General features: G+C 42.3%; 2 protein-coding genes across 2 annotated transcripts; one reads left to right on the forward strand and one right to left on the reverse strand.

Moving 5' to 3' along the window:
- The first annotated feature begins 3,686 nt into the window (after positions 1-3,686).
- Positions 3,687-6,475, forward strand: rcvrna (recoverin a). Its single transcript, XM_076086585.1, has 3 exons — positions 3,687-4,075; positions 4,669-4,780; positions 4,886-6,475. Exons 1-3 carry the CDS (start codon positions 3,695-3,697, stop codon positions 5,002-5,004), a joined length of 612 nt encoding a protein of 203 aa, XP_075942700.1. The 5' UTR covers positions 3,687-3,694; the 3' UTR covers positions 5,005-6,475.
- Positions 6,476-8,626: 2,151 nt separating this feature from the next.
- On the reverse strand, positions 8,627-23,393 carry gas7a (growth arrest-specific 7a). Its single transcript, XM_076081601.1, has 10 exons — positions 23,224-23,393; positions 17,122-17,211; positions 15,723-15,838; positions 13,999-14,073; positions 12,624-12,702; positions 11,161-11,292; positions 10,261-10,384; positions 9,497-9,576; positions 9,177-9,275; positions 8,627-8,740 (listed from the first exon to the last, which is right to left on the reverse strand). The coding sequence occupies exons 1-10, from the start codon at positions 23,350-23,352 to the stop codon at positions 8,627-8,629; spliced, it is 1,038 nt and encodes a 345-aa protein (XP_075937716.1). The 5' UTR covers positions 23,353-23,393.
- Positions 23,394-24,077: the final 684 nt, after the last annotated feature.

The following is a 24,077-nucleotide window of genomic DNA, read 5'->3' on the forward strand; positions in this document are numbered from 1 at the left end:
ACAGAAACAATAGAAACCCATGGCACTCTTTGCTTTTCTCGGCTTCATTTGAACTCTTTCGCTCTCCGCTGTTCGTCCAGCCCCATCCTCGCTCCTCCCCTTCTACAAATCTTTTCCTGCATTATTATCCATTACAAATGGCAAATTATGTTCCAGATTTCCTTTGAGCAGAGTCATGAAAAAAATAAATAGAAAAAAGATTACTATGAGCTTAGATTATAATCCAGGACCAAGTTTACATTTCCCAGATTTTTTCTGCCTTCAATGTCGAAGCGCATCTCAAAGCAGCCGCAGACGTAAGATCGAGTGCCTGTTTCCCAGCCGGTGAGCCGTGACATAATGTGTACAGTCGCACATGAAAATGCATCCATAATGTGGGTGCATGCAGGACAAATCTGCTCATGACGAAAAAGCCCGCTGATGTGGGCTACGCCGCGCAAATAAAGACAAATTACTTACAGAAAGTAAGGGAAGGATGACAGATGTTTGCAAAAAAAACAAACATCTGCCGTGTTTTTTTCCTCTCCATGATTTTCCATCTCAACATTATACTTATTCATGAGATTCTGCAGCTCAGACTTTCAGTAACAAACGTGTCCCCTTTGGTTTGAGCCATAGACTGTATACAAGAAGTGGACGTAGTCATCGTGACGTCACTCATTGGTTTGTGGACTGATGTTTTGAAGCCTCGAGTTTGGCGATTTCTCATTCGCCATCTTGGATTATGGCCGTCGCCATGTTGTTTTTTTGGCAACCAGTGAACGAAAGTTACCATCTTTGAAATGCAGAGGAGTGACGTAGAGACGCCGTATACGTCTCTGGTAGAGACCTGTCAATCGCAGTTAGCCCCGCCCTAAAGCATCCCCTGCTTTATGGTCTGTTTGACTCTAAATGGACCATAATGTACTAAATGAACATCATGCTGTATTGAAGAAGACTTGAAACTAGAGATTGAGACCATAAACTCATGTTTACAATGTTTACTGAGGTAATAAATCAAGAGAGAAGTAGAGTCATTTTCTCATAGACTTCTATACAACCAGAGGAGTCGCCCCCTGCTGGTCAGTAGAGAGAATGCAAGTTTCAGGAGACTTCCGCATTGGCCTCACTCGGCAGAACCGGAGGCCATCTTGTTTTTTATGCAACGGATGAACGGAAGTTACCATATTTAGACTGCGGAGGAGTGACGTAGTGGTGACGTCTAAATGGACCATAATGTACTAAATGAACATCATGCTGTATTGAAGAATACTTGAAACTAGAGATTGAGACCATAAACTCATGTTTACAATGTTTACTGCTTCCATACGATCAGACTTATTTTTTGCAACCGGAGGAGTCGCCCCCTGATGGTCAGTAGAGAAAATACAAGTTTTACGTATCGGCTTCACTCATCAGATATGTTTGTTATGTTTTTTTCTTGTTGTGTATCTGTATGTGTTGAACATTCAGAAATATGTATGAAGGTCTGATGTGTGTGAACATACAGAAAAGGTTTTAGACTCTTTGCAAGAAAAGTATTTGCAATCATAAATGTTGATTCATTCTCAGGTAAATTCATCTTTAAACTTTAGGGCAGTACTTTGATTCATAGCCAGCATCTCACGAGTAATTCCCCTAAACACAAAGAGATTATTCTGAACATTAGTCTTCCATGTAATAAAAATGTAAACACGGGAAGAATAAGTCCAGCATTACACTTGATGAAGTAGTAAGCCTGTTGTTCAGTGAATATTTCCTAGGCTCCTCCCTTTCTTACATAATAAATACCTGCCGGGGGGGAACTCATTCTGAGTAAAAGCCGTAATGTTAAGAGTTTACGACCAACAGATGTGAGCCTTTCCCCTGACACAGAGATGCTCCACATTCTGTGCATTTTAATAACAAAACCTAAATGTTATGTGACTGTGCAAAAGTACATGATGATATGATGAAAGACCAAAGACTGATTTGGTTTTTTTAAATAATCTGATTCGGTAAAAGGGAGATATTTCAGATAGCTGCTTCAAACATAGACAACAAAAGAACAATATCCATTCACTCAACACTCAACACTTACACAGCACAGTCCACTCATCCCAATTCATTAATTGCCTTCACTCGCTGTGGTTTCGGCACCACTGCAGCAGATGGACTTGTAATCTGGCCTGAGACTATTACACTGGAGACACAGATAATCTGATCCCATTTATTGTGGAGGAGCAGCCCACTACCAGAAGGGATTCACCACAACCCCCAGCGTTCAAACGGGCCTTGTTTGAATCCCTTTCTGCCCTGTCACTGCTATCTAATGCCACTGCCTTGTCACTGCTATCTAATGCCACTGTCCTGTCACTGCTATCTAATGCCACTGCCCTGTCACTGCTATCTAATGCCACTGTCCTGTCACTGCTATCTAATGCCACTGTCCTGTCACTGCTATCTAATGCCACTGCCCTGTCACTGCTATCTAATGCCACTGCCTTGTCACTGCTATCTAATGCCACTGCCTTGTCACTGCTATCTAATGCCACTGCCCTGTCACTGCTATCTAATGCCACTGCCTTGTCACTGCTATCTAATGCCACTGCCCTGTCACTGCTATCTAAGGTCACTGTCATGTTACTATCTAATGTCACTGCCTACTTCTCTACAAAACCTGGATTCACTGTCTGTCTGATGGATCTAGATAAAGACCTGGGTTTAATATTATATATATATATATATATATATACATACATATACACAAATAAAAAATGACCAATAAAACATTACCGTAGTAGGTCGCAGTGATAAAAGAAATTACTTCCAACTAACATACGTAATCATAATGAGAGTAAAAAAGCTTATCATCAATCCAGTTGCGCTACTTAGGAGCTTAAAGTTTAAAATGTCAGTGCTCTGTTGGAGATTGTTAAAAGAAAGCTGCAGTAGCTAGCAATAGCTAGGTTTCTAGTTTGAGCATCACAATAAACGATCATGTCATCGGCGTAGAGACGGACGCTACCAGTAACTGTGTGTTACAATGTAACTTTATGTGTAACGTAAACAGGACAGGACCCATATAGATCCTTGAGGAACTCCCTTTAGATTCAGAAAATAGCCAAATTGTTGACTTGTCAAACAACTTTTATTTACAGTATGGTGCAAATAAAAACAGTTGCTGTGACTGTGATCATCTTGAATCAAGCAATTGTTTGTTTTTTTCCTTTTAAAAGTGCTTTTCAGTTCATGTGGATTCAAAAATAACCCTTAAAGCTGAGCATTATTCATCGTATTACCACCTGGATACTCTTGATAGCTTGATACTTCTATTACCAATCATGTGGCCTGATGTAATTCAATATCACAGAGAGTTATTATGCCCAGGGATGGCAGATGGGATTGTAGTTCAAGCAATAACACGGCAAAAAGGGCGTTTAGGGTCCCCAGATGTTGACCTTTAAAGTGTTAGCCGTGGCGTTTAATCCTCTGCTTATACCTCCAGTATTTATCTGTGTATTCAAAAAAAAGGTGTCATAGTGGTGTGACACGGTTTATCCCCTTAATCTTCCAAGACAGCTGTCTGGATTTAGGTGGTGATGACTATAATCTCATTTGGCACCTTGAGGGCCAGCCAGGGTGATATATGAGGCAGAGTGAACTCCAACGAACGCCGGCGAGGTTTTTAAACCCCCGAACACAGGAGGACAGAGAAGAAGAAGAAGTCTGCAGGATGGGGAATACCAAGAGCAGCGCTTTGTCGAAGGAGCTCCTGAAGGAGCTGAAGTCCAACACGAAATACTCAGAGTCCGAGCTCTGCACCTGGTACCAGTCCTTCCTGAAGGAGTGTCCCAGCGGGAAGATCAGCAAGCAGCAGTTTGAGGGCATCTACGCCAGCTTCTTCCCGAACGCGGACCCCACAGATTACGCGCGGCACGTGTTCAGGAGTTTTGACACCAACGCGGACGGCACTTTGGACTTCAAGGAGTACATCGTCGCTCTGCACCTCACATCCGGGGGGAAGACTCTGCAGAAGCTGGAGTGGGCCTTTTCCCTGTACGACGTGGACGGGAACGGAACCATCAGCAAAAATGAAATACTGGAGATTGTTCGGGTACTTATACCTTTTTTTTTTTCATCATGATGGCGGAGAAAACAGCAGTTGCTACTCACAAGCTGAAGTATTTGATATATTTCCTTTATCCCTACAGTAAGACTTCCATTCAGCCTCTTTCCAAAAGCCTTTATAGATAGTTAAACGCTGAAAACAAGATGGTATATTGTTCCATAATTTAGATTTATTTATATATTTTCTTCACCTTATGTTTGCTCTTTACACCTTTATTCCCTGAAAAATCTCTGTAATGCAAACTAGAGGGATTTTAAGTAGTGATTAATGAGTCATTGATAAATAAATCCTGGTGGAGTAAACTGCCATTATAATTTCCCCGTTTTAAATTGCTCTTTTAGACAGACAAGCTGCCCAAAATAATAAATATACACTCATACAAAGCAAAGAAAAGCAGCAAGCTGTCATATTTCAGAAGCTCGAACCAGTAAATGGTTGATTGATTCATTTTCAGATTTTTTCAGGCACCAACTGAATCCATTGCATAATACGCAGATTATTTAAATTATTTTGTGTGTATTTAATGATGAAACTATGCATGCACTTTAAAAACATGTTTAAAAATTACTCTCACTCAGTCAATATTCAACATGATTCCTAATGACGACCAGAAGAACCTCCCCGAGGATGAAAACACGCCGGAGAAGAGGGCGGAGAAAGTCTGGGAATTCTTTGGGAAGAAGGAAAACGGTAACTCTTCAATAACTCCCTTTTAAACAGCTGCTTTAAAGCCTCACCCACGTGTTTGATGCCGTTCTACTTGTGCTGTTTATTTGTATTTGTATCCTTTCCTAGATAAAGTCTCAGAGGGAGAATTCATTCAGGGTGTGATGGACAACAATGACATCCTGCGGTTGATACAATATGATGAACCTCAGCAAATTAAAGACAAGCTGAAAGAGAAGAAGCAATAACATGTGGAAAAAGCCCCTTCTTGTGATTTTAAGACTTTTGTTTTTCTGTTTAAATTCTCAAGTTCTGGCTGTTTGTCCTCTTCACTGTTTCGCTCTTTTTTTGTTGTATTTTTTTGGTCTAATAATCAGGTAGACAGTACTGCATGTTTGTCTTCGTACCCAGAGAGTATTTTTGTTTGTGCCCTTTAGGATGTAGTATCTCAATGTTTTTTAGGTCAATGTTTGATTGCTTTAATCGGCATTAAAGGCATAAATAAACTGCAACGACTGCACTCCTGTTAGTTACGGCTATCTGCTAGCCTTCTAACTTCCTATAACATCTTAGTAACTGAGTGTATTATTCCAAATAAATTAGACAGTGGCTAAATATTATAATGGAGAAAAAATTTGATTGGCTCAATAGAAGTATGTAAGGTCATTGACTAACCAGCACAAAGGTCATTAGCTAGTTGTGGCTAGTTTACCAACTTGCCTTAGTCAAAGCTAATTTACCCCTATTTCCTGGTTGAAAAACTATTTTGGCGCTATGTCATCTTAGTACTGTATTTGTTAAACCACATCAATCAGACAACAGCTAAATCTTAAAAAAATAGGGAAAAGATTATCACCAGATAAACTACTCGGGCTAAACGCTAACTAGCCTAGCTAGCAGGGTAGCAGTAACTGCAATATGTGCTGCCTCTAGAATTCATGTGGTTTCATTTTAATTTTAGCTACTTTCATTCACATTTTTGTGTTGAATTAAACATAAATGTTTTAGCTTATTAGCTCAAATGGAGAGAAGAATCTGAAGAAGAAACAAAGAACATATTTTGTGTGTAAACATTGTGTTCTCCCTTCACCCTTTAGATTGTTTTTTTTGTTTTTTTATGTAAGGACAGTGCAAATATTTAATAATCAGTATAAAAAAATTACACAATTTACAACTTATATCTGTTATACTCCTGTTTCTTACTGCCCCCCCCCCCCCCCTTTATGTTTGCTCGCCAGCCTTTCCTTGACAGCCAATTTACTCTCTCATGTCTGGCAGCGTACCGGCAGTGTTTGGTCACACTTGGAATTGATTCATTAGGTTGAGAGCGAGAAAGTCTGGACGAGAGCTCCTTATGAGAGGAATTAGGCTCAGGTTAACAATCTGCCTGAATCAGCCGATCCTCTTAAGAGCTGAAGGTCAACTGAGACGAACACACTCCTTTACTTTAAGTGTGTGGTGAAGATAATGTGGGCTTGGCACACTGAAGAATACTTTAGTTATACATGTTGTCAGGCAAGCTACAAGTATTCAAATTATAATGTATGTGTCACTGCAAAAGACTGTTTTAAATCATAGAATATGTAAAGACAACAGTGAAAACACTGGCCTTCTACCAAATGGAAGATAACTCCTTTTCTTACTTTGATATTGTAGCGTTTTGTAAAAGTAGTGTAATATATGAATAGAATACTAGATATATGTATAATAAACATCTTAAAAGGGTACCTGTCTAGTATTCTAATGCTTTGTGTGTTTCCTTTGAGACCTATGAATGTGTTGAATGTGTCCTCATTGAAACATTTGGAAAACTGACTGTTATCGGGATTAAATGTAAATTATTTGGGGAATAATAATAAGAGATGGTATCGTAATATCTCTTTGCAATACAGTTAAATAGTTGAGTCAAAATAATTAAAATAAAGAAGAGCACAGAAGGTCAAGCTTCTTCATCAGACAGCTGAGAGGAAGATTGGCTTTGCATCCTCTTTGGCTTCGGGTCAATACACCCCAGACCAGTGACCACCTGTCCTACTGGTCCTTCCAATCTGTACTGGACTGGATCCAGTAGTGTTTGGAAACCCAAAGATCAAAGGTTTCAGCTGATTAAACTACAAACTGCTTCCTGCCTCCCAACACAGTTACATAACGACACACCGTGATGTTAAATCTTTTCAGAGAGGAGATTTATTTTGGACACTGCATTCCACAGCACACCGTCTGGACAGAGTTCACCTATGATCAAACATTCGTAAAACATCGGGAACATCGGATTTGAATGCACGTTATGAAAATGTTAATCACGGGAAGGGGGGGGGGGGGGGGGGGGGCAGTAAACTCGACCGTTACGTCATTGTGAAACCGTTGAGACATTTAGTTGGAACGTAATAACTTTGTTACATTTAGTGCACAACATTGACACACACTGATAAAACCTCTACGACAGATATGCTATTTAAACCTGCGCATTTTCATTTAACACAAAAATAATGTAAAGCACTCTACGCATTATGAATGTTGGTGATAAGGCAGGTGAGCATATATATACAGGTATATATATATTTAATATTTTAATAGCAATTCTTTTCTTGTGCTCAGCAGCTGGATTACGACTTTAATCTTCATCTGATCGGCTTCGTGCTTTTGAGAGATTTTAAAGAGACGGCCCACAGAAAGGTAATAATCGACCACAAATGTAAAGGACAAAAGACAAACACACATGTAAACACACACTGTTCATGCAGTCTCTGATATAAATGCGTTTTTCATTTGGGCAACTGGGATCAGCTTCAGATCAATAACGTTCTGGTCTGCGAGTGTTTTTTACATTTGCTGAATTTTTCCGCTTTCAAGCAAAGTTATCCTCTGTACATTTACCCCCAAAAAATAAAACAAACAACGTCGTACGGTACAAACACCTCGTCGATGTTAGAACATCTGACAGCAAAATACGTCTAGCCTGTACAAATGCACACTGATGCAGTAGAGTATGTCAAGGACATTCCAGGTATACAACCGTTAGGCACTAAAAGGTGTTTCAGTGTAACTTGGACCACCTTTTTCCTCCGGACTGATCCAAAATAGACCCTGGGCCTAAATGTGATCCACCACCAGAATCAAAATCACATTCCAAAAAAAAGCACTGTATGTGTGTTTTGTTATTTTTTAAACAACTGAGGTTACCGGCTATTACTGCTATACATGTGTTGTGTTTTTGTTGTGTGTGTGTGTGTGTGTGTGTGAGAGAGAAAAGCTCCTAATTTCTGTCACTTGCCAGGATACCTTGTGTAACTTCAACGGACTTTACCGAAAACAACCATCGCGGTTCCACAAATTGTGCAGCTCTCCATATACAGAAAAAGCAAGATATTCAAAACATGCATTTCCACCAAAAATGATCCGGCAAAATATGAAAATATATCATATTCAGTCTAAGATCTCAATATCCGTATCTAAAATAAAGGTAATATCAATAATTCGACTTTTTTGTGTTTTTTTTGTTTGGCTCACTCGAACTGTGACAAGTGTAGATTGAAGCTAAATTAAACGATTCAAAATACATGTAATTTTTCTAATAGTGTCAACTTTACAACAGGTAAACAGCAGAATATGTTAAATGGCATTCAATAAGCTAATGTTGATTATGAGAGGGTTTAAATTTAGGAGGAACATGCTGGTACTTTGACCCGTCATCACGTTTCCTGACTGCGTCACGTGTGAATCTTTCCTGCTGTTGTTCCAGCCGGAGAGAGGATGAGCAGACCTCGGTGGTCTGGACATGCACCGTCCCTGGATCAGTGTTATCAGCTGTGACTCTGTGTATGTGTTGTAATACTGAAGACAGAACAGCTGATCCCAGGTCAGGGCGGTCTATATGTCCATGTCCACGGGTCGGACGTCGCCGGTGTTGTTCTCCTTCACCCACAGCTCCCTGTCTTTGGCTGGATCCACGTTCTGCAGCAGCTGGTCCACCGGCTCCACCATCTACACGCACACACACACACACACACACACACACACACACACACACACACACACACACACACACACACACACACACACACACACACACACACACACACACACACACACACACACACACACACACACACACACCAACAATTACATCATAATTTAGGGATTTTTAACGGGTCCTTACAACCGTAGCACGCTGCCGTTGCACATTAGTTAACTTGTTTTTTTGTACAAATTAAACAAATGAGATGCAATTACTAAATCACTGTTACAAAAAGGTCTTTAAATGTATTATAAAGGTTAAATACAGGTGGCTGTTGTCCGTTAGTATAATTGTATAGGAGATGTGTAACTTTAAATGTACGTTCTGCCCACAGATCATCTTCAGGTTGATAGTTACACCTTCAGAATCGTTTGAATACAGGAAGAAGGAGCTCGAACTCACGCTCTGATTGAACATGTCCGTCTCGTGTCTCAGAGTCGTGTACTGACGTAAATGCTGCTGAATCCACTCGATCCGTTCAACCTCCAGTTTCTCCAGCTCCTGAAGACAAAAGGAGAAAACCTGTTAAACCCTTACATCTTATTTAATGGACATTAACTTCGACCCGACTGCTGTACTTGTACTAATAATACTAAATTGCTAAATCAAACAATTTTCACCTTTAAACATCGATAGATAGAAACATTGACATTGTTTTTCTGACAGAAGCTGAAATAACGTGTCTGTGTCATTTCAGAAGGTGAGCATTAACCCTCTCCTACCATGCTGGTGGTGACCATCTCTTCAAACCACTTGCACTGCGTCTGGTTGTACAGATCCACGCAGCGCATCAGGTCGTCTCCTGCAGGACACAGAGAGAGGTCAGAGGTCAGCATTTACACGGTTACTCCTTTAGTTCTCCAAAGGTTTTAAATCATCTCTTTTCAGCTCTGCATGTCTGTTATTAGTGGTTTAGAGCAAAACCTTTAAGCTCCAGCAGAGGGCGCTCACAAACCACCATTCAAAGATCCTGATTTCATGTGGACATGAATCTGTTATTATGGCTGTTTTACAGTATTCATCAATCTATAAAGACTGTTGGATGAGTTCTATTCTAATATATTGGGAATGTTTTACAAGAAATGTGCCAAACTGTGTCTTAAATTGAATAAAATCACATCCCTGTGATGACATTGTGACCGGCCTTGAGGCGGCGGCGTTAATCACGATTCACACATTTTTGCAAAAAAACTGACTAAAAGACACGGACAGGCATTCAAATCAGAAAAAATTAACCAGATTGTGAACATTTAACGGTTTCCTTTAGCTGTGATTCACACGTTTTACCTTTAAAAACACTACAACGACACATGGAAAATCTCCAGGTTTAAACTAAAACTCAAGGTTTTAAAAACACAAGTTTACAGATGTTTAAATATCAGTTTAAACCTGAAGTGTTCCACGTGTCTCAGTGCAGTTATTTGGTGACACGTCAAATAAACTGTGATCGGCTCTCATTCAAAGCTCCGACTCTGTGACCTCTGACCTGCTTGTGTGGATTTCCGCCGGGCCTTCTTGATGTCCTCCTCCGTCTTGTTGCTCAGCTTGATCTCCAGCTGCTGGGTCTTCACCTCCAGATCTTTCTGCCGGTCCGCCAGGGCTTTACGGGACTGTAGACACACACACACACACACACACACACACACACACACACACACACACACACACACACACACACACACACACACACACACACACACACACACACACACACACACACACACACACACACACACACACACACACTTTTAGCGGGACGTGTGAACGCAGACACAATGAGTGATCGCGGATCGAGTTTGAAAGGTAAACATACAGTAACAGCGATGCCAAGAAAGTCTCTTTGTTTCAAGAGACAACAACGGAAAGAAAAGATGTGGGATGGAGTCAAACTACAAACCACTGATCAGGTTACTAAAGCAGCAGAGCAGAGACGTGTTTGTTTTGGGCTGGAAACACTTTTTATAGCAGAGATATACCTCAGTGATGGAATAAAAAAAGATGTACTTTTTTATACAACAACTAAATAGAACAAATAAATAGAATCACCATACATTTAAAAAAAAAAATCCAGAATATCATAAAGCTGTTTTGACAATCGGCTGAAATAATGCTGACCATCACAACATGCAGAAAACACCCAGAAAGTGAATGTGTGTGTGTGTGTGTGTGTGTGTGTGTGCAGAGGGAATTCATTCATGATCTGATTTGAACAGGTGGGAGGCTGTAACAAGATACCAATATCTTCCCAGTGTAGGAGCTACTGAAGCTCTTATGTAACTTTGAGATGTAGACAAACACTGATGTGTGTTTTTCTTGTGAAACTAGTCCGTCACTATTTGGAGGGAAACACAGGAATGACGCTGTATCGGCACGCCGGACTCGGTACCTTCTCCACACTGGCGTAGCGGCTGGCCAGCTGCTTCCTGAGGTCGGCGATGTGATGGTCGTACTTCTTCAGGTCCTTCTTGAAGTGGTCTGCCCGGAACGTCAGCAAAGGTTTTTCTACCTCAGTGTGGAGCTGTGAAGACAAGTCGCTCAGCTGTTCATTTAATAATTCTTGTTGTGTCATGTGAAGAAGGCGAATAAAACATCTGCATTCTCTCTAGTGTCCACCAGGGGGCGACTCCTCTGGTTGTATAGAAGTCTATGAGAAAATGACTCTACTTCTCTCTTGATTTATTACCTCAGTAAACATTGTAAACATGAGTTTATGGTCTCAATCTCTAGTTTCAAGTCTTCTTCAATACAGCATGATGTTCATTTAGTACATTATGGTCCATTTAGAGTCACACAGACCATAAAGCAGGGGATGCTTTAGGGCGGGGCTACACGGTGATTGACAGGTCTCTACCAGAGACGTATATGTATAAAATGCCAAAGTCAAGGCTTGAAAACGTCAGTCCACAAACCAGTGGGTGACGCCACGATGTCTACAGTCGAGGGTTAAAACCCAAGTACAGCATCACTTCTCAGGGCTTTTTGCTTAATAAATCCTGTTTCCTGTTCTACAAAGTCACATCCATCACCATGAAGGGACACGATTACATTTTAAGTCTCGGCTTCATTTTCTCCCACCAAACACTCCCACAAAGTCTCTTCAATAAGCTGCAGTCAGCAGTGTGGGCTCTCCACGCAGAATGCTAATCTAGTCCAAATGCCAAAGCTGGAAGATATAGATGAAGCTTATTAGAAAATGAGCCGGAGCTTCTGCAGGCCAACGCATTACCTTCCCCTCACCCGTCTCATAACGAGGCGGCGCAGCGTCGGAGCACCGGTGGAGCACGGAGGAGGCTGCGGGGCCTCGTCAGAACACGGAGCTAATTAATCAGACAACAGAGGGCCACGAAAGAGCTCCGAGGCCGCCGCCGCTGCGGTATTCGAGGCTGCAGCCGAGGCCGGCGTGCAGCTTCTGCATGGCCGGTAATCGGACCGCACACGGGTCACTTTCTTTCGGTCGAGGTAAACAAGCCCCGTCGCCTCAGGACGCGGTCGGATCAAGTATCCATTACTTCAGATGATTGGAAACATTAAACGCTTGACCTGAAGGTGCAGAGAGATGCACACCAATCCACACACTAGTAAAGTGTTCGTGATTTAGAGGAAGCTAAAAAAACGTTAACTTCAGGCATTTTCACACTTAAAGTCTTTACAAATCGATGGGAAAAGACCGTCGTAATACATCATTTCTTGCCTTTTCTGATCATCGAGCAGAAACCACCAAGATGTTCAGTTTACCATCAAACATTTTGCTTGAAAAATGTCCGAAACTATTAATCGATCATCCAATCGCTCCATGAATGAAAGGTGTTCAGCTCTCCACAGTAAACCAGTGTCCTCATCAGACTTTACCTTGTTGGAGAACTTCAGGTGAACTTCCGCCTCATCGTGAAGACTCTTCTTCAGCTGAGTCCAGGCTTCTCCGAGAGTCCTGAGAAAAGACTGATGTCAAATAAATCCTGGAAATATTTAATGTCGTTTACGTTTGAACTAAAACAGAAAACAGGGAAATACGACACGGTGGCTGTTCTAGTCATGAACAAGGCTTTTAAATGAAACCTGTTTATCTACTGACACGTGAACACTTGTACATCTACTAAAGTACTGCACTTCAGTACAACTTTAAGTACTTGCACTATATTTGAGCATTCCTATTTTATGATACTTTATACTTTTACTTCACGACATTTTACTAGTTACAGTACAGTTTATTATTCTACACGTAAAAACACATAAGTTTACAAAGTAAGACGCATTTTTACTGGATATAATATCCAACAATCTATAAAAAGTGACAGCATTAAAAGGTTGCGACACATTAATGTATCAGCAAACCACACTTATAAAATTATAATAAATATAAACAATAATAGATCAAAATAGAGACTCTGAATGATGCCATTTTGAGTACTTTTACTTCTGATACTTTAAGCACATTTTGCTGCAAATAAAATGACTTTTACTTGTAATATAGATTACCATAAATACCACCGTAAACATTCATGAGCAGTCAGACCAGACAGGCGGACATTTGTGCTGGATTAAAGCCGCTTTATTTTGAAAAGTTAGGCTGTTTACAACGCACAGTCTGGGTTGTAATTTACTGCCAGATAAATGTGATTAACCTGTTGGTTTGAAGGTTGTTTACAACCTTTCCGACCGTCCGACCCTGAACATTTCTTATCTGGACCTTGGTTTGTGCAGGGCCTCCCTCCTCTGAATCATTAAGTGACTAACCTGTCATTTTGGGCCGAGTCGAGTAAGATCTATTTAATGGATTATTCATTGATATGCTTTTTTCACGCTGGATGACTCACTTCCCAGAAACGTATGAGCACAAGATATAAAGTGGTGCTTTTGTGTTTCAAAAAAAAACCTGATTTATCGACAAATAAGAAGTCTCTGGTGGAGGACAGCCCTGGGTTCGTGTCTCCATTAGTTTCATTTTTATTGCCAAAACAAAAATGTTCTGCAATCGAGGAATCTCCGGAGCTGGAGAGCGACCAAAACACACCGTTTCTTGAGCCAAGCCTCTTTTCTGTCTGCCGATTTTGAGATCTGCTAAAAGATTTTGGTGTTATATTGCTGACAAACATGAAAACACCTCCACTGTTTGATGATAGTAACATGGAGAAGTAGTGTGGGTATGAGCTCCTATTCTTAGAGCCAGTTGTTCAGTAAACCGACGTACTGTTTGGCTCTCAGAGCTGCTGTTTACTTCACTCACCCTTCCTCCTGCGCTGCCAGCGGGCTCAGAGACAGCTTGGAGAGGTTCTTGGCATATTCTTCTTCAATCTTTATCCTGAAAAACACAAAGGACAGAGATGTGAAAACCTGAGCTGCCTGGCTCAAGGGCAGGGCAGAAACTGCTTCAGCGAGGAGACGGATTAGTGGTGTATCGTCATCCGTACGGATCCCCTAATTACACAGTTTAACGTTAACCATCACAGTGTGAAATAAAGATTTACTGACAATCGTTATCCGACAATATTCAGTCAAAATATGCGATGAGGAGATCGGCTTTAATGCTTTCTGATAACGAACGGAGGTCCATAGAGTTACATCATGATGCCTTCAGGCTCTGTTCAGTGAAAATGAGTATAATTATAATGATGTGTTCACATGTAATCTCCTAAAATGTAGTGTTCGTGAGAAACTTGAATAAATCCAGTAGTTTGAAGGAGATGTTTTCACATTAAAGAGGGAATTATGAGCTGTTTACACTAAGCTCTGAACATCATTAAAACTACTAATGACAAGATCTGTTGTAAGCAATAAGAATACAATCCTTCATTAGTTTTTCATTTAAATTGTGTGTTTTTATGTAAACAACACTCTAGATGACTGTGACAAAGTAAAAGTATAATATTTAGAGTTTCTCATCGTTTACATTTACTTCAGAGCGTTGAAATGATTTTTGTGACGGTGAAACATCGTCTGGATCCTTGTACACCAGCTGCTATTATCAAACAAAAGACAGCAAAGGCATCTGTATCTGCCAACGTGGACCATCAATGATGGATAATTAATATCAGCCGCAGAAAAGCGTGATCGGGGATCTCTATGAGTTATATTTGCTCCCTTTTTCATTTCCTCCTGATCATCGTTGACTCCGATCCGTGAGCTTTATGATGTGTTGCACCTCTAACACACATCATCTCAGAGATGCACTGCAGATTGAAGCTTCCACCACAATTCACTGCCGAGGCTGGAATCCAGCCGTGACCCCTGACATCAATAATCCCCTTCGTACTTTGTGTGACATTCACTTCCTGCACCGGCCTCACATCCACCATCCACACCTGAGTAAATCTGTCACCTGCAGAAGGTCGCGAGGCCCATTCTTTGACTTAATGTTTCAGATTCTCAGCAACACGGAAAGGTCAGCGCTGAATAGAAACCTCACTGAGGGATTTGGCCTCTTGAGTTTATTCAGAGAAGAATCCTCGTTAACTTCCCACCGCAGTGAATAGAGCTTCGGTTAGAAGTGGGCGGAGCTGCTGCCATAGAGAGAGACGTGGGATCGGATGTGAAACTTTTCACTCAACTCCTAATTATTCATGTCGTTTATTGACATCCTGTTGCAGATTCAGTGGGAGCCAAAACAATCAATGCACTTCCTGTGTGCTCAGCGGAGATCTGAAGCCCCTTTAATTACTGGGTTCAAGCATCGATTACAGCTGAGAGACAGAAGCTCTGATCCCTACGGACCCGTTATCAACTCATCATTTATAGAAAGAATAAAAACCTGTTTTCTTTCTGCCTCCTTTCAGAGGATTTCTCACAAACAGCCTTGAGATGTTGTTAATGTGTATAAATAATATAATTTAAAAAAATAAACTAATAATCAAGAGAAATATAAAAAGTAACCAGACTTATTCTTCATGAAACGAGGTCGCTGACATAATTACTGATCTCCCGACTTTGTTTGTTGTCATCAGTCTGCGTTACCTCTCGTGGATGAACTCCGACATCTCTTTCTGCATCTGTTTGCCCTTCAGCTGCTTCTGCAGGGGGACCTCGAACCCCGCCACCGAGGTGGTCCCCTGGGGGTCCTTCTTGTCGGTCTGAGGAGGAAGAGGAGGAGGAGGAAGAAGATGAGTAAGAGGAGAGCATCACCTCAGCCGATAAACAAACCACATAGCGTGCAGAAACGCCTCTGTGCTGTATGTTTGAGAGCATGTAGGGGGGTTTGTGAGAAAGAGCTCTGAATGTGTGACTCACACTTACATGTCAAGGAGGACATGCGTTGGTGTGTGTGTGTGTGTGTGTGAGTCAAGCACTGTGGGGTGGATGTGCAGTGCTTTGTGACAGGACTGATGTGGGTCAAGAGGTGCTAGATTTGATTCCACACAGCAGGTCGTTACAGAACATCAGGACACGACAAGGAGCCAGACGGCAGCAGCAACAACAGAGGAAACGGGGGGTCGGGTTTCACTCACTGATGCAGCTGAAGGCTTTTACTATTCAAATCTAATTCAGGATGGAAATGTCCGGAGACTGACATGAAAATGACATTTGAAGCAGGATGATCTCTGTGTTTGCAGAGAAGCCGGTCGATTGTGCCTTCATGTTAAATCCATTTGTTTTATTCACGTAATCTAATGTCAGCGTGAGACGCTTTTAACTGCACTTTAAACAGCAACGATCAACAAAACGTGTTGACAGGAAGCTTCTGCAGCTTTCGGGTCGAAGGACCAAACACAATCATCGTGTACGCAGCAACACAACGTTTTTTGTGGCTAATAGCAAAATCTATATATTGTTTTTTAACATAATAAACATTTTTGATAATGATCCCTTAGATTTATCTTTGGGTATTTCTATTTATGCTACTTTATACTTCTACTCCGCTACAACTCAGAGGAATATTTTCATTTTAACTCCATTCATCTGACGAGCTTTAGTTACTTTTCTGATTCACTTTCATGATACAAAATATAAATAAACTAATAAATTATGATATATTATTATAGATTCAGTTACCCGGCTGTATGTAAAGTTATTAATATTAGCTCCACCTTTACCAGCTGCATTATTAAAGAGATGAACACATTAAAGCAATCCAGTAACATATTATAGATTATTCTGAAATTCTGCACGATGAGTACTTTTAATTGAGGTACTTTAAATATAATTTGATGTAAATACCTTTTTACTTTTACGTAAGTAATATTTTGAATGCAGGACTTTAAATTGTACCAGAGTATTTTTCCACTGTGGTATTATTACTTCTACTTTAAAAGATCTGAATACTTCTTCCACCACCGCTAGATTTCATTTAAATCCTTATATACTATTGTTTAACTTTATAGTCCCACCGTAGTTCCTGTGTTCCAGCTGGACTCACCCAGAAGTAGTCGCAGTAGCTCCATTCGTTGGGCTTCAGGAGCTGCTGCTCCGGACCTTCTCCAGCCAGAGGGAAGGTCACACAGTTGATCTGAAGAGAAACACAGAGGAAGAAAACGAGGATGACGAACCGAGAAGCGAAAGAAAACAACAGATCTGTGACACAGAAGAGGACACGAGGAGTTGGAATGACGTCTTTAAAGTCACAGTGGAACAGAAGTTAGAGCTTCATCTTCTGGATTTCACAATAACTCACATATGCTCTCAGCATCGTGAGCATACTGCATTTCACATCCATATTCTGACTTTTTCTGAGCACTACATGTATTATTTTTACAGGAAGAAAAGATAATTGGATGTTTTGATAAAAAAAAATTTACAAATCATAAATGGTTAAATAAGTGCACAATATGACCGAGGACGTCATCTAAAAGGTTTTAAAAGGCTTTCCATTTCCTGCTATGTTGTACTTCTACTCCACTACAATTCAGAGGGAAATATTATACTATTCATTCCACTACATTTATCTAACAGATATATTTACTGGTTATAAAATACAGCGTGTAAGAGCTGGTTTGGTTTCATCACCAGGTCTCAGACTTTTACTGGTAATAATAACAATAAACTTTATTTCTACAGCAGTTTTTAAAACAAAGGTACAAAGTGCTTTACACGATAGAAATGGCAGAAAAACAACGATAAAAACATTTAAAATGGTTTAAAAGTTATACAACAATGAGCAAAGAAGCCAGAGATGAGAAACACATGTAGTACTTATACATCAAGGTATGTAGTACTTCTTCCACCACTGCATTTGGATCATGCAGACGAGAGGAAAAAGGTCAGGCGTGAGTAAAGGTGACCTGTGAGCCTTCAGGGAGCGAGAGAGACGACTCTGTCCTCTCCAGAACACAGAGAAACCTTTATTACTACGAATAAACCAACTTCACACACTTGAGAATGTGCGGCGCTGCAGATAAATGCAGCCAACACTCGGCCTGAATACAGACTCCACGGTCCACAGCGTCTTCAATTACTCTCGGGGCTGCAATTATGTAACGCTCACCATCTGCGAGCCCTCCCTCATTGGCACCGCAAGAAGCCCTCTGTGCCATGTCAGCTGCTGCTGCTGCTGCTGCTGCTGCTGCTGCTGCTGCTGCTGCTGCTGCTGCTGCTGCTGCTGCTGCACAACCACACGGGCGTCCAGACAGGATGCTTCATCCACCAACACACAGAAACACACACTGAGTCACAGTGTTTGCTGCAAGAGCTCAGCACTGTGCTGCTGTCTCACAGACTGAGGGGGGAAACACGGAGCGCTCACCAGCTGGAGCAAAAAGAACGGCTGCATTATCTTCACTTTCCAATAAAATAAAAAGGTCAGACATCTGAACAACATGGTGCCAGTTCATGTTCGTGTGAGGCTACTGATGGGAAGCGAGACGCAAGAGACGGCGAGATTCTAGTATTTATTTTGGTAAAATTTTGGTAAAATTCGTCAGACAAATTCTAGTGCAAGAAACTGATGTTTATGACCAAATTACGAACAGTTTATGTGGGCGCTGTGTAATCCGCGTCATGTCCCGCCTCCTGCACGCTCTACCTAAGAAGAAGAGTATTTCCAGTAGGTGAGAACGCATCTCCAGTTGTGTGCTACATGTGTGAAAGGGCTCATATAAGGAAACATCTTACAGTTAAATATTCTCTCTCTTTTAGCTCTATGTTTGGTCTCCACCACCTCCTGGGGAAATGTCTGTCTGTTTAGCTGCTAAATGCTCCACAATGTTCACCAGCTGGTCTCTAACTGTGTCTGTCTGCTGTTTGCTGCTGAGCAGGTAGAGTTCAGGTGGTTTTCACGATGAAAGCAGACAGAGAGAACCTAAGCAGAGACGTTGTGGTCCGGAAACTCACGACAAAGCTCCGTAAAGCCGAAGGGAGCTAAAGATTCAGCTCATAATTCTCTGGTTCATCACTTGCGACCCCTTTCACATTGTCTCATCGTCATTTACATATTTTATTGTAAGTATATTGATTATAGCCACTTACAGAGCAGCACATCGAGCTGTAAACAGTGACTACACTACTATGGCTTTATAAAGTTAATATGGCTAACATGTTAGCAAACATTTGCCTATTTTTATCCAACAGAGAAGAAGTAACATTATCTTTCATTTGGAGTCGGAAATGCAACTTATTTTTCATTGCTAATACAAAAATATTGATTTGAATTAGACAGAAACAAAACTCAGGTAAGACGTATAACTACACATGAACCACATTACGATTCATCCGTCTCTGAGGTTCTCTTCTCTGCAGCAGCCTCGTGGTGATAAGCTCGGTGCTGCTCTGCATAAAACTCTGCAGCTTCACACATCACTAATATTGAGCTTGTAAAAAAAAAAAAAGCTGAACAACCAATAAAACGCTCGACATTGACCTCTTCCTTCTCTGCACCGCCACCGCAGCACTTGATCTGAACAACTCCCGATAAACAACTTCAGAAACAGATGAGTAATACTCGTTCTCCGTCGTGTAATTAGCAGGAATCCAGAGGAAACACTGACATGGCTACTCGCCAAGCGGGCACAGCGATACGACAGGAAACAGCTGAAACGTGCATAAACAAGAGACGCATTAACTCACAGCAACACTTCACAACCTAAATGGGAACAACAGGGTGATGTACTCCGTGTGTCGACCCGTCACTTTGTTCATTTTCTGCTTCAGAGATCGTGCTGATTGTCGCGGGCAGCAGACTTTCCATTACGCCGGCTCCACATCTATCACCACTGCTGTTTATCTGCCTCTCACATCCAGCACAAAATGAGACCATTCATCTAAAAGACGGCCGGCTGGCTAAGTTACTCCTTCTCCTTCAGAGCCGCTTAGTGAGGGAATCAAATATTGATATAGATTACCTTTATTACACAGCAGGAGATAAATCCTTCTGAGGGATCTGAAGGCCAGCTTTCAGACATGTACTGCTGCAGCACGCCGTTTCGCCATATTTCATCACTGAAGGACTTTACATGCACACTAATGTTACTCCTGAAACGACAATATTCTGGATTTGATATGGGTCATGTAAACAACATATACCTTGTAGATGGGCCTTATTCCCAGTGGAGCATTTCTGATTTAGACGTACGAGATATGCCGATGTTATTCAGGTTTGAGAAGCGTTCCTGTATCTGGGTTTCTGCCCCAGTTTGCAACACAAGGCCTCGTTCCTGTTTACCACCAGCTCTGTGGGTTCAACAAACAAAACAAATAGCCAACAGTTTACAAAGTTGGAGTAGAAAAGCATGCCCAAAAGAAAAGCCCACATTTCTGGTTGGAAGTACAGACACACCTGCTGTTAAACATTATAAAAGAAGTGAGATTTAAGGTATTTAAAGGGCGTAGCATCGGACGCAAGTTGTGGGGTCTGATTTACGTCATCCGCAGTATGATCGGCTGCATGCAAACGGAAATATTAGCGGAATAATCAATTTCGTTAGCCATGTAAAGAGCTTAGTGGGAATCAGGGATGCGCGGTGATGTCGGCAGATAATTATAATCAAATAACGGCATTGGCCACAAATGATAAGATGACGTGTACGCATACATGTACGCAAACCATTGACGAAGCAGGTGCAAAAAACAAACATTGCAACTTGTGAAACAGGTCAACTTTGCTCTGGTTGAGCCCATTTTCAGGATCGTCTCAGAGACAGAATCGCCCAAGCTGCTTCAGCAGGATCAATATTTCGGTTTTCTTTGCACACACTGCATATAAAACTAGAATGAACGCCTCACGGTTGTTTGTCTTCAGGTCACGGTTAGTTTCCTATTCTTTCCCAGTGAATGTGTACATTTAGAAAAGCATTGTATTCAATGTCTGCTCCTGCCCGTGGGCCAAAATAATTAATTCCAGGAGAGACTTTATGTTCAATTAGGTTGCAAAACGAGTTAGAAAATATCGTAATTTCGGCAAAAATCCAATATCTCTTTTTTTTGGAATAAAGGGCAAAAAGCAAAATATTCTTTGCACGCAAACGTGGTCAATGTTCCAGTTTAACACAAAACAAAGCTGCAAGCAACACAAAGGAGTGCAGAGTGGATCGGGACATTTTGTCCTCACTCAGCGTTCATAAACATTCCCTCTCATGGGGGGCGGGGGGGTTATATCCAGGCTCCAGGCTGCTTCATTACACATTTTTATGTTTTTACTAATTTATTTATTTTTGCTCTGCCGAACACAATGGAAGAGTAAACGGCTTCAGAGAGAGAGAGAGAGAGAGAGAGAGAGAGAGAGAGAGAGAGAGAGAGAGAGAGAGAGGTACAAGCTGAAACACTTCCTCTCTCTCTCAGCAGAAGGTTTCAGTGAATGTGACTGGAGGATGCTCTGCTGCTGTTGCTACGCGACAAATTACTTTTGCTGTAAAAGACCCCGCCCCCCCCTGATCTCCACACACACACACACACACACACACACCTTCACATAACAAAACAATATCAGAGTCCCGCCAATGAGACTCTCTTTAACGAGCTGCTGTTCCCCCCCCCCCCCCCCCCCTCCGAGTGTCTAAACATACGCATCATATCAAGTTGAACCACACGTGAACGTTTAATAAGCATCAGAAACCCTCAGAAAGCATCTGCTCTGATTGGTCCCACTCGCTGAAGGTGAGAACAAGGTTGCAGCGGTGTCTCCTCTCTGAAGCGTCGGAGCCTCCTCGTCCTGCGAGGGTCCGTTCATTTTACCAACGACGGTCACGGATGTGTGCGTCTCCATGACAACTGTGGATGGGGTTGTGTAACGCGAGGTTCACCGGAGACGAACACAAAGAAAGACACCGTTTGTGGACTGACGTCATCCGGCCACCGCTATCGCCTCCTGACTCTGTGTTGATCTTTGCAGCAGAAAGGTTTAATATTCACGCACGGCTCCTGTTTACTGGACTGAAGGCTGACATCAGATGTATTCATCAGAAACACTTCTTCTCTGCTGTTTATTTGGGAACTAATTGAGAATCTGACAAGCAAAGAGTCAAACACAGATTCCTGAGAGCGAAGAAAGCTTTGAAAGAGAAACCGTACGTCAGACCGTACGTCTTCAGTGGACCCCCCCTCCCTCTGTTTTCCATTTCAACACCCATTAATCAGTGCTATTGCTTTTGTCACCATGGAAACTGGACTTGCTGCGTCTCACAGGTCTGGTGCGCTGTTGGTTTTTATTATTTATTTTCCTTCACAATAGACTGACGGCTCCCGCGGCTGCAGCAGGTCAGCGAGAACAAAATCAGACCCTGTGAGACACAAAACCACCTTTGTGTGTCTGTCTCACCATCATCACCACCACCACCATCCTCATCATCATCACACGGTCGCCTGCCCCCTCCACTCCCCCACTCCCCCAGTCATCATTACACCAGGTTACATAACCACAGCTTCTGTCTGGGCATCTTAAGACAAACACACTTTGACATGTGATCCTCCTCAGTGTTCTGTAATGAGCCTCATCGGACGGACGAAGGACCCTGCAGCTCAAATACTACTGTAATCAAAGAGGGGGGGGGGGGGGCTCCTCATAATGCTGCTGTGTGTGACCTGCACTGCCCTACAGATTACATGTGGAGATGGGGGGGGGTACAGAATCACACAGAGCAACAACTCGATTCTAAAAATACCAACAACCGTCTCCTGATCAGCTGCTTTTCACTTTACATTTAAAATCTGCCGGAGAGAAAAGAATGAAACGCATCTCAGTGTCTCGAGAGCGGAGCGTTAATTCCTCTCTGACGAGCATTAGATCAATATTATGGATCAGGTCAGTCAGTCAGTCAGTCAGTCAGTCAGTCAGTCAGTCAGTCAGTCAGTCAGTCAGTCAGTCAGTCAGTCGTCTCCCGGGCAGCTTCTTCATTCAGACTAATGTGGAATCCAATATGCACGGGAAACCCACGATACTCCAACGAGATCCCACAATGCATTATGCTTTGGGCTTGAGGACGATGTCAACAGATGATAGTAAAAAAAGATGAACTTATTTCTGCCCCATGAGGAGACTCAAGAGGATGGAGAAGAAGAAGAAGATGAAGAGGAGGATTAAGTTGGTACTCACCGTGATCTTGGTCTCCTTGACCTCCTTGATCTGCCTCTTGGCCGGCGATACGGAGCCGGGGTGCTGCGGGGTGAGACAGGACGGATCGTCAAAACTCTCCTCAGTGTCAAAGCTGGCTTCCATCATCATCCCTCTCACCTCCTCCTGATGCTCTATTCTGGGAAAGCCTCACTTTCCTCTCTCTCTCTCGTGTCTCTCTCTCTCCTCGCTCTCTCTCTCTCTACGCACCGAGGCTGCCTCCAGTCTCACAAGCTACAGAGCGAGTGGAGAGGAGTCGTGTTGCAAAGAGAGAGGGGGAGGAGATGTGAAGCGTTGGGGAAGGTAGCGTTAGGGGTGAGGAGGGGGAGGGTCGTAGGGGGAATCTGTGGCGGCAGTGCAAGCGTGACGAAGTCTAGCCTCCGGTTAAGCTGCTGTCACACGAGTCTTAAGGTTGAAGGCTGCGAGGAGATGGATGCTGCCCGCGAGGGACTCTCACCTCCACCCCTCACCCAAAGATGTCCATGCAAAGAGAGAAAGAGAGAGAGAGAGAGAGAGAGAGAGAGAGAGAGAGAGAGAGAGAGAGAGAGACCACTGAGCCAGCTCATGGATGGAGAAGCTGGAGCATAAAGGCGAGGATGAGGGGGGAGAAAAGAAAGAAAGCATAAAGAGATAGTAAAAGGAGGAGGAGGAAGAAGAGGGGGATTTATTTACATGATCCCTGCCACACCTCCGTCCCCAGAGAGAGGCAGATAGTGTGGGAGGAGGGAGGAGGAGCAGCAGCAGCGGTGGTGGTGGAGATGTTTGTGATGGGGGTTGGTCTGATGGAAATGGTTGAATGATTATCTTTAAAAAGACTCATTACGATTGGGAGGAGA

Source organism: Anarhichas minor, unplaced genomic scaffold (assembly GCF_050575085.1).
Source record: "Anarhichas minor isolate MPS153535 unplaced genomic scaffold, ASM5057508v1 ptg000007l, whole genome shotgun sequence".
Taxonomy (NCBI): Eukaryota; Metazoa; Chordata; class Actinopteri; order Perciformes; family Anarhichadidae; genus Anarhichas; species Anarhichas minor.

Coding starts and splice junctions, on each gene's coding strand:
- rcvrna (XM_076086585.1), top strand. CDS start 3,695: ATGGGGAATACCAAGAGCAGCGCTTTGTCGAAGGAGCTCCTGAAGGAG. Junction 4,076..4,668: donor AAATACTGGAGATTGTTCGG/GTACTTATACCT, acceptor ACTCTCACTCAG/TCAATATTCAACATGATTCC. Junction 4,781..4,885: donor CTTTGGGAAGAAGGAAAACG/GTAACTCTTCAA, acceptor ATCCTTTCCTAG/ATAAAGTCTCAGAGGGAGAA.
- gas7a (XM_076081601.1), bottom strand. CDS start 23,352: ATGATGATGGAAGCCAGCTTTGACACTGAGGAGAGTTTTGACGATCCG. Junction 17,212..23,223: donor TCAAGGAGACCAAGATCACG/GTGAGTACCAAC, acceptor GTTTCTCTTCAG/ATCAACTGTGTGACCTTCCC. Junction 14,074..15,722: donor TCGGAGTTCATCCACGAGAG/GTAACGCAGACT, acceptor TGTGTTTTTCAG/GATAAAGATTGAAGAAGAAT.